The sequence below is a fragment of the Mytilus edulis genome, chromosome 13 (assembly GCF_963676685.1).
Source record: "Mytilus edulis chromosome 13, xbMytEdul2.2, whole genome shotgun sequence".
Lineage (NCBI taxonomy): Eukaryota > Metazoa > Mollusca > Bivalvia > Mytilida > Mytilidae > Mytilus > Mytilus edulis.
The window spans coordinates 33,916,053-33,931,080 of record NC_092356.1 but is presented as its reverse complement, the minus strand read 5'-3'; the positions used below and the strand labels follow the sequence as shown (position 1 = coordinate 33,931,080).

At 33.0% G+C, this 15,028-nt stretch overlaps 1 protein-coding gene across 3 annotated transcripts in view; it reads left to right on the top strand.

Annotated features, from left to right (window-relative positions):
- The window catches only part of LOC139500900 (uncharacterized), a 32,549-nt gene that overhangs the window by 3,645 nt on the left and 13,876 nt on the right, over positions 1-15,028 (top strand). For 2 of the 3 annotated variants that reach the window (XM_071289804.1, XM_071289803.1), the window contains exon 2: positions 2,430-2,799. In XM_071289804.1, the coding sequence (XP_071145905.1) occupies positions 2,430-2,799 (370 nt within the window). Of the gene's footprint in view, positions 1-2,429; positions 2,800-7,893; positions 9,052-15,028 lie in introns of those variants that run through there. The other variant, XM_071289805.1, reaches the window with a different exon arrangement.

Genomic DNA, 15,028 nt, shown 5'->3' with positions numbered 1-15,028 from the left:
TTTATTTCGTTGGCCCGATGAAATCCCCACACCTCAGACGCATAGTTCAGAACGGATCCAACCATACTATTGAATAAAAAACACTGTTGACTTGGACCAATGAATACTCTTTTCATCGAGTTGATTAAAGATGATAGAGCTCTAGCTCCTTGTTGTGCCATTCTTTTTTGAGTTTGAACAAATTTACCATTGAAATGTAGCAGCATACCAAGATATATATATGATTTGACGATTTCAAGTTCTTGGCCTTCGAAATAAAAATGGTCAGTTACAGGCTTCCAACCATTTCGAAATACGACAATTTTTGTTTTGTCCCTTTTTACAGTTATATTCCATCTCCTACAGTAGAATGACAGTTTATCTAATAAAATTTGCAATGCTTCGGGAGACATATAATTATCTCCACACCATTTCCAGACCCTCATTTATCTTATGCATTTAATAGAGTTTGCCATTCTTTTTATCGCCTTCTAGAATAACCACATCATCATCTTAGTGTAATATGCAAACTTTATCATCGTTAATATCAACACACACTCATATCATTTAAAGTGTGAGACTAAATCATTTATAAAGAAATTAAATAGCATAGGTGATAATGGACATCCTTGGGTAAAACTGTTGTTGACATTTAATTTTTCTGATAAATGACTTTTAATCGTACTGAATATTTATATGAATAGACTGTATAGCAGCACACATTTTGCTGCACTGAACACCAAGCCTATTTAGCTTTGACCACAATATTTGTTTGTAGTATCATAAAACTTTATAAAATCAATAAATATTTACTCGTACTGAATAAAAAATCTTGAAGGTCACAAGAAACTATGGAGTAAATGTTTAAAATAGAAAGATTATTATTATCAATTCATGTTTGCGGTTTCCAACGACATTGGTACATCGTCTATATATAGTAGAGCTCGATTAACTCCGATTACTACAACATTGATTTAATTTTGTGGGTTTTATTTCAGGCTTTGTCTTGATTCTGAAATGTAATTGCCATTGAAAAAAAATATCACCATATAACCAGAATTTTACTCGAAGTATATAAAATGACACATTTTTCTATACATATGACTTTATAACGGATTAAATCTTTCCCTAACTCTGGCTAATTGTTGTTATACTAACAGTGAGCAACGAACACAAGGACGAATAAAACAATCATAACTGAATAATTTTGCTCTCGGAGATTTGATATCTACTTTTCTGACAGTTTGGAATAGAGGTTAAAACTACTCCAAACTGTACACGGCCATGTTTTGGCCCGTAAACAAGACATTAATGTGTTAAATATTTCGCATTCATATTTTAGATGTGCTCAAGGGCTTCAAGCTTCGTGTATCACATACAAAACTGCAAATAGTGCCAAAATATCTCATATTGATATCTTATTATTGATATTAAGATGCAAGAAAATGTCTTAGACATTTTGCTACAGAGGTGCTCTATGTATCATTCTGGGAAAAACCACAAACAGTTTGAAAAAAAAAATCTGTTTATATAATTTCAGAAACCAACCATTGTCTCTAATCATACCTACTCCTTTATCTCTAGAACGGATTATATTTTATATTATTGATAACTGGTTTGTCAGAGTAGTAGTGTCAATGGCGAACTTGTTTGCCTTAACGTTTCTTGGTCAACATTGGTACAGAGTTTTAAAAAGAACTCGTATTGCATTGGCTGTTATTTGAATATTGACTCTATTATACAAACTTATGACTTGTATTCTTGTGCAGATTTCAAGGATATCTCTAGATATAGAAGATCAATATCAGAGAGCAATATCTCCTGCACCGTCACGTAAAGTCACCCTTGTAGATTTTCGAAAAAGAACGGTCTAATATCACTACAAGGCAGCACTCACACCAGAAAAGTGGAGAGGAATTAGTATAATTTGCAATAACTTGTTTCCCTATCCCCTATAAATAAATATATTGAAATAAAAAAACTAAGAAGATGTGGTATGAGACACAGAGTGCCAAATTACAACTCTCCATCCAAGTCACAATTTGTAAAAGTAAACCATTATAGGCCAAAGTATAGTCTTAAACACGGAGGCTTGGCTCACACCTAACAGCAAGCTATAAAAGGCATAATGTACAGAAACTTAAAAATGTTTGAGTAAAATTTTGTGTCAGCTGGTGCTAAAAGGGATTAAAACCAGATTTATTCATACAAGCAATCTTATCAAAATACAGATCCCGAGTCCAAGCTTGTCTTACAAGACTATAACAATACTCCATGTTACTTTCTGATCTAGTACAAGTTATTGATCAGCCAAAGGATCACAAGCCAATGAAGTTGAAGCCTTCAAATTTTTAAGGTGTGTATTAGCCTGACAAAATCAGAGGATCCCAAAAGGTCTTTGTTCCATTGAAGTATCGACAAACTTATGTATTCCTCTTTGGCTTTTGTAGGTTAAAGATCACAATGACCTACCACAGAAATGCGGAATATGTGGAGACCCTAAAAATGGACCGCTTGACCACGAAGACCCGTCAAAATACGCAAAAGGATATATTACTCAGGTATACCACGAAGGCACCACCATCAATGTTACAGTAACCGTGACAGGAAAGAAAGAAGGGGGCTTCTTCATGCTGGATCTCTGTTGTCCAGCTGGCAACAGCCCAGTTACAGAGCAATGTTTTCAACGTCTTATATTTAAGGATACCAATTCAAATACACTTCCAATCAACAACTTCGAAGGGGATGGATCATTCGAAGTAATACTACCACCTGGAGTGACCGGCGATCGTTGTGTCATGCGTTGGATTTGGATTACAGGTAAAACAGAAATGCTAAAGCAATTAATCTTATCAAAGATAAATTTCCTGAAGAAAAAAAATTGTTCAATCGAAAAATGCTTCAGCAAACTTGCGACCTCTGTTCACCTAAAAGTTCTTAAAAAATAAATATTTTAGTCGTTTTGCCGACAAATTAAAAATAAACATGTCAATGTTTTATACATCATTTGTAAGTAGAAAAGGTTTAGAAATTCTTAATTTTACCTCGAGAAATCTCCGAAAGGGATTTAAATCATGCTTAAAATCTAATTTTGAAAGAAAAGAAATCGTTTAAAAGTTTTGAAATTTTAAATTTAAATTATAAAACAAGTTCATGCTAATTTTATAGCAATACCGAAATACTAAAGAAATATCTATCAATGAAAAATTATGTTTAAATATACTTTAGATCATTTCGAATAAGTAGATTTTAATTTCAGTTCAGTATATGTAAATATAGTCCCGAGAAACTATCGTATGGCGACATGAATCCCAATATTGAATTAACTTGAAAATAGTAGGTCATATTATACAAATCGAAAACTTTTTAAGAATATATTCAAGGAAATGTATGATGGGTAATTGTATTTGCGTAGGCTTCAAGTAAGAATAGGGGGAAAACGCCAGATATTTTCAATTGAACACATTCAAGTACATTTTTTAACAAATCGGAGTAACTTTTTCGCGCTTTACGTGGATCATAGTCAGCAGACGATTTTTCTGAGACACGTTTTATAGGTATTTTTATGTGCTTGGGTTAATTAAGAATGGTAAAAATCCGTCAGATATTTTGCGCTGGAACACATTCAAGTACATTTTTTTTTTAAATCGGAGTTACTTTTTCGCGCTTTAATTGGATCATAGTTAGCAGACGATTTTAACACGAAGCTTAAAGACAGAAGAACAAAAGGTAGGACAACTGCTTTTGTATATATACAAGTATTTATAAACATGTAGCTATAAAAAAAAAACACACATGAATTTGTATATATACGTCATTTATAAACATGTAGCTATCGAACCAAATATCATTTTGGTTCAAAATCAAGGTATATATAAACATGTAGCTTTAAGAAAAAAAACAGAGAATGGATTAGAAGACAAATTCATTGTATGTGAGAATAAAACAGCAGAGAGGGCTAAATTTCTATATAAAAAAAAAGAACTATGGCACAGTTGCCAAAAAAGCCTGTATGCTGATATTGCACTGCCTGTTGATTTCGGGCTGTCTTGATGACGTTTACAATTGTATAAAATATGTGTCTTAGTTCATATTATTTACTATGTTTTGCCATAACTGCAGTCATGCGCTATTCTATCATAATGTTTTACAGCAATTAATTGACTGTAAGCACAACATTTATATGAAAGCTTGCGATAGAACTATATGTACGATAGTGATGAAACCAATTCTATTTGTGCTTTTTGCGAGCTGCTTGCAATATGAAATATAAAGCCCAACAATTACTTTTAGAAATATTGATGCAAAATTTAGTAAATAGTTTCATGTACTGAATTATAGTCATCTGTATTGTTCTGGGTTGTTTTAACGATCCTGAGGTTCTAGGAATTTTTTACCACATTTTCACGTGTTTCCCGCTAAATGTTTTTGGAAAAGTTGACCTTGACATAATTGGAAAAACAGATTCTACAACTTTAAATAATGTATTATTATAGTCACCCCTTATCAAGCCTCAGCTTCAAAATTTGACCAATTCAACAAATCTTGCGCAGTATTCAAGAGAGACATGTATTTTTCCAACCACATAAAAGTTCGTTTTTATGATAAAAATATAATATAATTTACATGTAAACCTTAAATGTTGAAATTTTATCATTCACATTATTGATTACAAGTGTGGACACAAAACAATGTGGATAAAAATTATTTGATGTGTGCATCCAATCTAATTAAAAACCGATCTCTCATCGCTCCTGTTTCTGATATGTCGCGTGGGAGATCTAACGAAACCCGCTTTGAGGTCACATGTGAGTGACCTCGTAGGTGTGTCTTTTTCGACCAATGAAATTGAGTCTTCCACGATCTTGGAAGTTTAACATAAGGCAAAGGGATGTAACTCATTTTATTTACGACGAAATCGTCAGTCAAAATAATTCATAAACTTTTTTGATTGGCTTATTAATAGGTCGTCAACTCATTTGCATATCTTTATAAATTCATAACTTTTAGTTCACTCACATGTGACCTCAAAGCCGGTTTCGTTAGATCTCCCACGCGACATATCAGAAACAGGAGCGATGAGAGATCGGTTTTTAATTAGATTGGTGTGCATCAATAGTTGCAATCGTGAAACTCGGGGATTGATTGTTGCTTCTTAAATTCTAGTGGCAAATATCTCGTTCATTTTCAAACAAATACAAATTAACAATTACAACAATATGTAGGAGGTTCCAGTTAGGTCAACTGGGTTGATAGCCTGGAAATTAAGACTGCCACTCGAAATGAAAGGCACAGAAATTTTGCCACCTATATAGATTCTTAGATAGTTAGTGTGCCCAAAGCATCTGTTTTAACCTCCCCATCCCAACCGGACGTTACTGTATATATTCCAAACAGTCCAACTGTGGTTGTTACTTAAAATATAATTAATGTATGGGGTGGTAAATTCAATTTATTTGGACCTGTTCAGATTGAGGCCTTTTTGTTTAAAAAGAAGCATCGGTTTCAACCTCCCCATCCCAAACCGGACGTGCCTATATATATTCCGAACAGTCCAACTGTGGTTGTTACTAAAAATATAATTAATGTATGGGATGGTAAATTCAATTTATTTTAACCTGTTCAGATTGATGCCTTTATGTTAAAAAACAAGCTTCAGTGCGAAATTCGTTTTGTAAGATTTTCTGCCACTAAAAAGTATTCAGGTGAACCACTAGCTTATTTATTTAGCTTTAAGATTAAATTTGGCCTAGATATGATGTATCGAAAAATAAATTGGTAAAATGTACACACATGTATAAGTGATATACATTTTCTAAAATAACATGTATATAAATAGCCTGCAGTTAAATGTCAACCATATCTATAGCTATCTTCATTTTCTCACACGGAAGTACATATAAGTTATAGATTTCTAATTACATTTTAATCTAATATTTTGCTACATTTTTGCTGCACTGCATATTTTTCTGCGCTAAGAAAATATTTGCACATATTTTGTCAAAACCTTTCAAAGGTTTTCTTTCATGCTTATTTTTTATTTGTTTCATTCTTTATGCGTTTTTGCACTTAATGTGCATATAGATTTGTTTTTACATTTCAATTTAACACTTTGCTGCTTTATTGCTCCACTGCATATTTTCCGCGCTTATATAATTTACTTGCTCATATGTTTCCCAAGCCTTTGAATGTTTTTCCCTCGGCCTTATCTTGTATTTGCATCATGATTTTCATGAGCTTGTGTACAATATGAGCATCAATATGGTGAGTTCAAATTCTTATTTGCTCTTCTGCTGCATATTATGCGCTTACATACATTTGCCCCATTAGCGCAATCGTAGAGTAAATGACAACAAACGAATAGAAAATAAATGCGAGCACGTATATTCAGCACTTTACCACCTGCGAATAAGAAGCGCACATATGCAATAGGTAAGCATAAATTTATAAAAGATATAGACCAACCTATTAAAAAAGGTTTCAGATTTATATAAGTTGTTCAGTTTTTATATCAGATGAGACATGAGAACCAAAAAGAAAGATTCATTTGAAGTAAAAAATAAATAAAAATAGAATAATGTAATTTTGGATGTAACACGTCTTCTAATTGGCTGAAATGTTTTAGTCTACTAGCTCATAGACAAAATTTTGTCATGTGACCGTGACGTCATCAACGTTTTTTTTTCATGATTTACTCCTTTAAATATAAGAAATTACAGATTTTTTCTGTCTATTAAAAAAAAACCACAAAAATGAGCTGCAATCCATTGGTTGGTGATATTTATTCGAAAATTAAAATATTAAGTCGTTCCTCAAATAAAATAATACAGAAGACATATTCTTCTTTTACTTCAAACATATAATTCATAGCACAAATTAACCCGATATCAATTTAACTTCTTTTTGATTTTGATGTACAAGATAATTTCAATAATAATAACTGAATTTTAATGTGCGTATTGTTATGCGTTTACTTTACTACATTGGTTAGAGGTATAGGGGGAGGGTTGAGATCTCACAAACATGTTTAACCCCGCCGCATTTTTGCGCCTGTCCCAAGTCAGGAGCCTCTGGCCTTTGTTAGTCTTGTATTATTTTAATTTTAGTTTCTTGTGTACAATTTGGAAATTAGTATGGCGTTCATTATCACTGGACTAGTATATATTTGTTTAGGGGCCAGCTGAAGGACGCCTCCGGGTGCGGGAATTTCTCGCTACATTGAAGACCTGTTGGTGACCCTCTGCTGTTGTTTTTTATTTGGGCGGGTTGTTGTCTCTTTGACACATTCCCCATTTCCATTCTCAATTTTATGAGTATGATATTTTATCTTTATCAATTAGAAGAAACTTTTCTATTTCGATAATGTCAGCAGATTTTGTTTAAATTAATATTTGCGAATCTTCATAAAAAAGTATCCGTGTTTTTTTCATTTTTTTTTTCTGAAATTAATTGTATTTCTATATCTGCAAACTTGTGTCATACTTGCTTAAAATAAATACTTATTTAATGCGTCAAATCTGGTTTATGACAGTCGTGTCATATGCTGCGCTCATGATATACGCAGAATAAATTTGTCAAAAGGGCCAATAATATACATCATTTATCTACATGTATGTAGATTAAAAAAAGAAAAAATCGTATAACCTATTAATTTACAAGGATCGAAGAACAAATGTACAATAAATTCAATCATAAATTTAAAAAGTTTCATTTTGAATCTTTTTCAGCGCTCACGATATACGCAGAATAAATTTGTCAAAAGGACCAATAATATACATCATTTATCTTCATGTAGATATGTAGATTGAAAAAAAAGGAGAAATCGTATAACCTATTAATTTGCAAGGATCGAAGAACAAATGTACAATAAATGCAATCATAAATTTAAAAAGTTTCATTTTGAATCTTTTTCAGCGAACGAATACAGTTGTGACCCGACAGGACTGTGCGGAGTAGGATACTGGGAGCAACCAGCTTTTGTAAACTGCGCAGACGTTATTGTTTTAGCTACTGGAGATCCAATACCACCAGATTTCGAGTATCCTGATTACACATCGACCTATAGTTCAATCAATGGATGCTGTGATAATGGGACCTCATCGACATCAGCGACACCTGTCCCGACTGACTTGTCAAGTGTTCCAATCGGAGGCTCGACAACACCAGTTGCCACAACTACAATGTCACCGACTACTTCCATTGGAATATCAATTGTTACCGTCGATCCAACAGGCGTAACGGGGACGACTGATACACCACCAAGCACCCAAGGTCCTATTATTGGCCCAGTTGGTCCAGTAATTGCCTCATCTGGGTTAGGTCTGCCAAGTTTGGGATTTTTCGCACCGTTTTTACCATTTGGGTTGCCGGTTTTGGCAAAGTTTGGTTTTGGATGGTGGGCAAATAGGCAGGCAGGAGGTATTGCACCACGTGTAAATATTCCACCGCCCCCTGGTCCAATTGTATATGAACCAATGCCGCTCTTTGGAGGTCCTTCCTACGTTCCGGCACCTGTTCCGGTTTCAAAACATTACAAGTCTTATGGGAAATCGGAAAGCGTACATGGATATGGAAACAATTATAATAGCTATAATGGTAACTATGGCAACAACAATTACGGAAACAACCGTAACAGTTATCGTAGCAGTTATGGTAGTGGCAACTATAACGGAAAGAAAAAGTAAAAATATGGTATTGATAATGCAACCATATTCTTCGGGAACAGTCGTTAGAATACTAGGTATATAAAATACTGGTAATGAGGTTTGATGTGTTTTTATGCAATGTGTGATTATGAAAAATTAAGTTTTTATATCAAATTTTTTAGTATAATTAATGATATCACAAAAAAAAATAGTTTGACCTGCTGAGATTATTTATTCTTGGTGTTTGTAAATTATGTCTTTATTGCATTATCTGATAGATTATGCATCATGTATTATGCCCACGTTTTGATTTTCAATACTTTGCTGAAAAATGACCATGTACTTCCTCTCTGCTGCTCCTAAATAAGAAAAGGATGCTTTTACTTATTTGTTATAGTATATAGGGTAATAAAGAGATTATACAAATTGACTCGTTTTATTTTCGAAACCTCGGACATTAATTGTACTGTCAATCAAGTGAACCTATATTGGAATTAGAACATGGCTTTGTTTACCCGGCAAAAAAAGGACGTTATATTCTTTTTAAACTACTGAAATGTAAGATGTGAATAAAGTATGATTGAATGATGCCAAAAAACATAAACTCAACAACAATTAAAAAAAAATACAGTAGAAAGCAGCTGAGCAATCTTACACCGTAATTTTTGTATTTTTTTCTAAAATTTCACCAAATGATTAAATCTGCACTTTTAAAATGATACAGAACACAAAACCTTGTTTATGTCTAAATGTACATAGGGTTTTTTTTTTTTTTAATTCATCTTAAATTTGAAAAAATAGCTTAAGTAGCAAAGTATGCTTAATTTTCCCGTATCCTATATAGTAATGTCTGGATGGGGTCCTTCATAATGTTCACTCTCTTTTTTTTTATCTCATTATCTCATTTCAGTCTATTCTTTATTTAACCGTTATTCTCCATTCTTTCTATTTCAGCACCCTATTATTCTCCATTCTTTATTTCCTTGGCTTAATTTTCTCTTTAAATTTTGCCCTTAATCTGTATCTATTTGTCCACTTTTCTCTATTCTGTAAACCCCATCCAGATTATCATTACAATGTATATAGTTTACCTATTACCTAAACATGAAACGATGCTGTTAAAAGGAGTAGGTTCAGTAAGACCCCATTTTGGCCCCAAAATATAGCAGTTTTGCAAAATTGTGAAAATGTAATCCTTTAGCTATTTATTGGAAAGTAGAATGCTTCTGCTACACAAATATGGTCTGTTTTTGACAATATAATGCACATATATCGGGTACTAACATCATTAAGTCATGCTAAATTACTGAAATCTTCACAATTTAAGCATTTTGGTTAAATTTTAGACGGTTTCCGTCTCAAATGAAAGTGGCCACATTCGTGTTCATTCATAATATTGAAATGTAAGTTGTATTTAATGACAATACATGACATAGATAAAGGTTGAGGATGAACACGGATGCGGCCACTTTCATTTTTGACAAAAACCATCTGAAAAGTGACGATTTTTGCATATTTGATAGATTTTTCATATTTTTGCTTTAATCGGAGGGTTTTTAATGACTAAATCAGCTAAAATCTTTCACATATACTAATTGAATCAATTGAAATAGACACTTAAGTGTTTAAAAAGTGTCCAAAATCTTTCGTTAGATGAACCTGAAATTTGAGGCCAAAATCGGCCCTTACCGGACCTACTCCTTTTCCGGTTTATATAGCTGTCATGAATTTGTCACAATGATGCATATTAAAACTGTCAACAAATTGATAAACAAAAAAACATTATCAACTATACTATTTTCTATAGTAAAATCTACAGGAATTAATTTCGAACAACGCCACACTGACAAATGATTTCAAATTGCATCAATATAAGAAATATGACATTCGAAAAATTACAATTTACCGAACACAAATAAAGGTGTACAAAAAAGGTCGTTATAATTGCCAATGTGACAACAGAAACTCAACGAGGGACAAAAATGTTGTAGAGGTAAGCAACTATAGATCACCGAACAACCATCAACAATTAGCAAACCCAAACAGCAAAGCAAGCCATAGAAGGCCCCTGATGACAAATGTAAAACAATTCATACAGAAAACTAAAGATCTGATTAATGTACAAAAAAATTAAGGAAAAACAAATATGATATGCAACAAACTATAATCACTCATAGAGGCTGCTGACTTGGAACAGGTACATACATAATAAGTTAATTAAGTCATAGACTTTCCCCGACAAGTACTAACATGTAAAAATACATGTTATGTTTCATCTGCATATACTACTTATAACATGGAAATCATGCATACAAAGTAAACCATCCTACAGGGACATACATGAATAAGATTTTAAAATATTGAAAATACAAACACAGAGAAACAGACAAATAAAGGAAACATATTGGTATGAGTGAAGAAAGACATTTACCTAATGATTGCAACCACCGATATTAGAGCGTGAGCGAAATGGTTTCATTCAGCATATTTCGTTTGATAGATATAAGAAGATGTGGTACGAGTGCAAATGAGCAAGCTTACAGTAATAAAAATATGATAATGATGATGACTATATGCATGCAATCCGTGATTCTTTAATGACCTTCGCCATATACGCTCGGTTATAAAAGTTAAAAAAGCAGAAAAGTATATAAACTATTGGAGTGCATAAAACCAAAAAGGCATTCATTGAACAGTCCAAGGGACGACATCAAAAGTTCAATGAAGGATAAAAAAAAATTAATTCACATAGTTTTTTTCACTGACCCCCCCTACCCCCCTCTTCACTTAATTTGGGAAAAATTGATTGACCCATATGGATATATGTAAAAAATTAATGTCGGATAACCAAATCTTGCAGCAGTTCAACCCCCACCCCCAAACTATTTGAATTGAGTTTGGTTTTTTTTTTTTTATCTTACATTGATCTTTTGATGTCGGCCCTAAGGTTGACACTGTTTAAGAGAGTTGAAGCATTAGGTGGACATTGCCTGAGGGAGTTTAAACATAAGATCAACAGTGCCAGGATTAGGGGGGGGGGGTCAAATTTTCACGTATCCTGAAACTTAAGGGCAATTTTCTCTACTCTGTTTTTCGGGGTAAAGTATTCTCTATTCGTTATATTTTGACTACATACTTTTCTCTTTTCTTTTTTATTTGCTTAAAATTCTATTTTCCTAAAATTCTCTTTACCTTTTTTTTTATCCTTTATTCAGTTTGATTGCCTGTTATTCTTCATTCTGTAAACGCCATCCAGACCTTCCGTATAAGTAACCATCAATACTTCATCACAACAGATGGCAAAATGAATTTAGCTTGATACCATAAATTGAGCAATTCAAGTTTTTAAAAATAATACTTTAAAAAAATGTTGACGATACAAACTGGAATCACACACAAAGTGAAAAACATATAAATAAACAAACACACTAAGAAAGCCATTCGATTTTCAGTTTGAGTCTGTAAAAAGAGAGAAAGGAATACAAATATAAAAAAGAAGATGTGGTATGATTGCCAATGAGACAACTATCCACAAAAGACCAAAATGACACAGACATTAACAACTATAGGTCACCGTACGGCCTTCAACAATGAACAAAGCCCATACCGCATAGTCAGCTATAAAAGGCACCGATAAGCAAAGTTCACTATGACATACGCATTAACTGGCAGCGTAAGTTATATTTTTAAACCGATTTTTGTAAGCATATTAGTGTTTTAAATTGTATTCAGTCTTTTCTACTTTTTTCACTTTATTAAACAAATATTTCACTGTATAAATAAACGTCTAACGCTGACTGAATTAGACGTAAGTAGTATGTTTCAATGCCTCCATGGCCATCGTAAGTCAGTTCAAGGGAGAACACACAAATATCTATATCTGTTTAGCAAGAGAAAAAAAAAATAGATCTACTAGAAGATGCCCACGAAATAACGATACAATTGAGCAGGTGTTTACCCTATCGACTTCTCAATGTTTTCATATATTGTTGTTCATGTGTTTCGTGGGAAGTACTTCGACTGAACATGCACGATAGCGTAATATACACGGTTCGATTACAGTCTCCGATGTTTTCTTAAAAAATGCGTTTTCTGTGAAAAAAAGACTGTTTCAAGTACAAATTTAGAAAGTACAAATCACTACATTTGTACGTCATATCACACATATTTCCAACTTTGTATGGTTATAGAGGAGTTGCGGCTCAATGCAATCGGTCTCTTCCTTTAAATAGTAGTAAAGACATCAACGCATTGCTTCTTTGTGAATTAGCTGGTGGAAGGTCTACTTGCTTTGCTTTTTTTTAATTTACACTTTTGAGAAATCTTAGCATGTGCAACATAGAACCAATGTATTGCACGTATTAACATTGGTCAAATTTTTCTTGTCTTAATGATAATGTCTAAACATTAACTTAACCATACATACGTTTTAAGTTAATCAACATTGGTCAAATCATTTTGTTCTCTAGTAAATGCCTAAAAATAAACTGAATCTTGATATATACGTTTTCTTTCGATATCCATCGATGACGAAGACGTCAAAAAGTAAACTTTTGTATTATGGTCATAATAGTCTTTTTTTTTTAAATACTAGAGAATTTTTGCAAATACCAACAAAGGCCGGGATATTACTGTGTTCACTGTCAGTACAAATATTATGGAAGTAGCATGTCTAGGTGTACATTAACTGATAAGAATTTCAATTCCGTACCCCCTATTCTATAATTCTCTTGTTCTGTATATGTTTGACGCTTTTCCGAAGTCAAAATCATTGCCAATGTCAGCACTGTTCACCATATTTCTGCATATTTACCTTGTTTGGGCAGTTACCAATATGAAAAATTGGTAAGGTATGACTTTTAATGAGACAAAAAACCATCGAAAACCGAAAAGAAGAATATGTCAACAACTTTCGGGCACTACATGACATTCAGCAATGAGCAAAACCCATTCCTTTTAGTAAGCCAGAAAAACACCCCTGGCAAAATGTGAAACACATAAACAAAAAAACCTCATATCTATGATAAAAACAACAAACGAAAAACTAATAAGGCAATCAAGGGTAATCGCTGAAAGCTCCTTGCTTTGGACAGATGCATACAGAAGATGGGCTCAATCCTACCCAACCGAGATTCTGGCGTAGCTGCACAACATAAAAACAAACTTTCAAAAACAGTTACAAAAGACTCGTCTCTTCGAATCGACACCAGGCTAACTAAAAAACATAGCAAATAGACGAAAAACACAAGGTACCGTGAAAGAGAAACTATTCAAACGAATAGCATCCTGTTATTCAGAGATAGCCATGGATGCTATCTGTTAAATTTGTTTTTCGTTTATTTTATGTCATGAATTGGGCCGTTAGCTTTTCGTTTGAGTTGTTTAAGATAATGTCATGTCTAAGCATTTTATAGCTGACTATATATTTTATTTTGCTCAGTGTTGCTTATGTCGATAATTTTACTGAGCCGGAGAAAGAAAATCATTAGAATTGATTATTTGTTTAAAACTTCTTTTAATTAATCCATGCCAGAGGAATTATACTTTAACATGGTTGTGATAAATTCATTTCCAATTTTGAAGAATTTAAGATATTTTCATCCCTCAGTTAAAATACTAAAGGGTCGATTATTTTTATTTTTCAGTTTATTGTATACTATTTTGTGAAAAACACATGTCACTTTGATGAATAATTTACTTACTTACTAACTAATACTGACACGTGCATACTCCATAAGAAACATCAAAACGGAATCTCTCACCAAAGAAAGGAAAATTAGCTAAGGCAAAGGAGAAATTGTTCCACATATCATTTATAACACGATCGACATAAAAGTGCATTTCAGATGTGGTCCATTTAAATCTTTGTTAGGAGGCTCTAGAATATTTAAGGGCATAACCTCTGATTTTTTTTCGTTTGTGCTTAGTTTAATCATACTTGCCTTCTTTTTAATTTGAGTTTTTTTTTTATTTGCACGTGTGTTCCGAGATATGACAGTAAGACAAAACCATTTGCAAAGTCTAATTCTTCTAGACAGACAAAGAGATCCCACATGATGCCTGTATGGTTGATTGCATTATCGAAAAGAAAAGATGACATAATGCAACCTTGTCTAACTTATGATCTTACAGGAAATTGTCTGATGTGATGGTCTTACAGTGCATCTGAATTCTGTATAAAACATTTTAATATCTATTTTGGCTGGCATCCCATAGCGTAAAGATCCTCCTTAATCATCTTTTATGTGTACATGCTGTCAAAGGCTCTTTTTTCAAATTAATATCTTTGAATTTAACCAGTCAGTAGTCTTAATCGAACTGTGCGCTGTTCAATACTATTTTGTTTACACACATAGTCGCAACAGCTCTGTGCTTTTCTAAAACCTGTCTGTTCCCTTTGGATC